Source organism: Camelina sativa, unplaced genomic scaffold (genome assembly GCF_000633955.1).
Source record: "Camelina sativa cultivar DH55 unplaced genomic scaffold, Cs unpScaffold03721, whole genome shotgun sequence".
In the NCBI taxonomy this organism is placed as follows: domain Eukaryota; kingdom Viridiplantae; phylum Streptophyta; class Magnoliopsida; order Brassicales; family Brassicaceae; genus Camelina; species Camelina sativa.
The window spans coordinates 1-747 of record NW_010924818.1 but is presented as its reverse complement, the minus strand read 5'-3'; the positions used below and the strand labels follow the sequence as shown (position 1 = coordinate 747).

General features: G+C 38.6%; 1 protein-coding gene across 1 annotated transcript; it reads right to left on the bottom strand.

The window, feature by feature from the left end:
• Positions 1-30: 30 nt before the first annotated feature.
• LOC104774580 (translation initiation factor IF-2, chloroplastic-like) lies at positions 31-607 on the bottom strand. Its single transcript, XM_010499135.2, has 3 exons — positions 444-607; positions 210-308; positions 31-120 (listed from the first exon to the last, which is right to left on the bottom strand). The coding sequence occupies exons 1-3, from the start codon at positions 579-581 to the stop codon at positions 43-45; spliced, it is 315 nt and encodes a 104-aa protein (XP_010497437.1). The 5' UTR covers positions 582-607; the 3' UTR covers positions 31-42.
• Between the last annotated feature and the right edge of the window lie 140 nt (positions 608-747).

Below are 747 nucleotides of genomic sequence, written 5' to 3'. Positions count from 1 at the left end.
AAAAAGAGACGGAAAAATCAAGCAAACTTGTTATCATGGGTTTTATAGCAAACTAACCTCTGCAACAAGCATGACAGTTTCCAACAGATCATCTATATGCTCCCCTTTCAACGCACTGATCTGTTAAGGACAAATATAGAGCATGATATGAGAACCTATGGAACATGTGGAACCTGAAACATATATGTGATGAAAGTATGTATTTCAACCTGAACCATTGGAACATCACCACCCCAGTCTTCAGGCATCAAACCAATTGAAGAAAGCTCTTGCATCACTCTCTCTGGACTTGCTCCTTCCTTATCTATCTGGAACAGGAAATGAATCAGACTGAGAGAAATTACATATTCACAAGGTAAAGAAGAATTAACAAAACAAAAACAGTACTCAGCAATCTTTCTATTCGTAGATAGAAGAATACATGTGCTACATGAATCTAATACCTTATTTATAGCTATGACTATTGGTACAGCAGCAGCCTTTGCGTGAGCTATTGCTTCACTTGTTTGAGGACGAATTCCATCATCAGCAGCAACCACAATGATTGCAATGTCAGTGACTCGTGCCCCTCGAGCTCTCATAGCACCAAATGCCTAGATGAGCACATAAAAGTCAGATGAGCAAAACTATGGTATGCCTAACACGAGATGTGAGATAGTCAAGAACATGCTACATGGAAAAATAGAAGCTCAGGAAGTATAATCAATGAAAATTCAGCATCAGAAACGAACAAGTGAAGATTCAATT

Excerpts from the sequence above, each read along its gene's own strand:
- LOC104774580 (XM_010499135.2), bottom strand. The coding sequence starts at position 581 with ATGAGAGCTCGAGGGGCACGAGTCACTGACATTGCAATCATTGTGGTT. Across the intron at positions 309-443 it reads TAGTCATAGCTATAAATAAG|ATAGATAAGGAAGGAGCAAG; the intron begins GTATTAGATTCA and ends TTCCTGTTCCAG. Across the intron at positions 121-209 it reads GTGATGTTCCAATGGTTCAG|ATCAGTGCGTTGAAAGGGGA; the intron begins GTTGAAATACAT and ends TGTCCTTAACAG.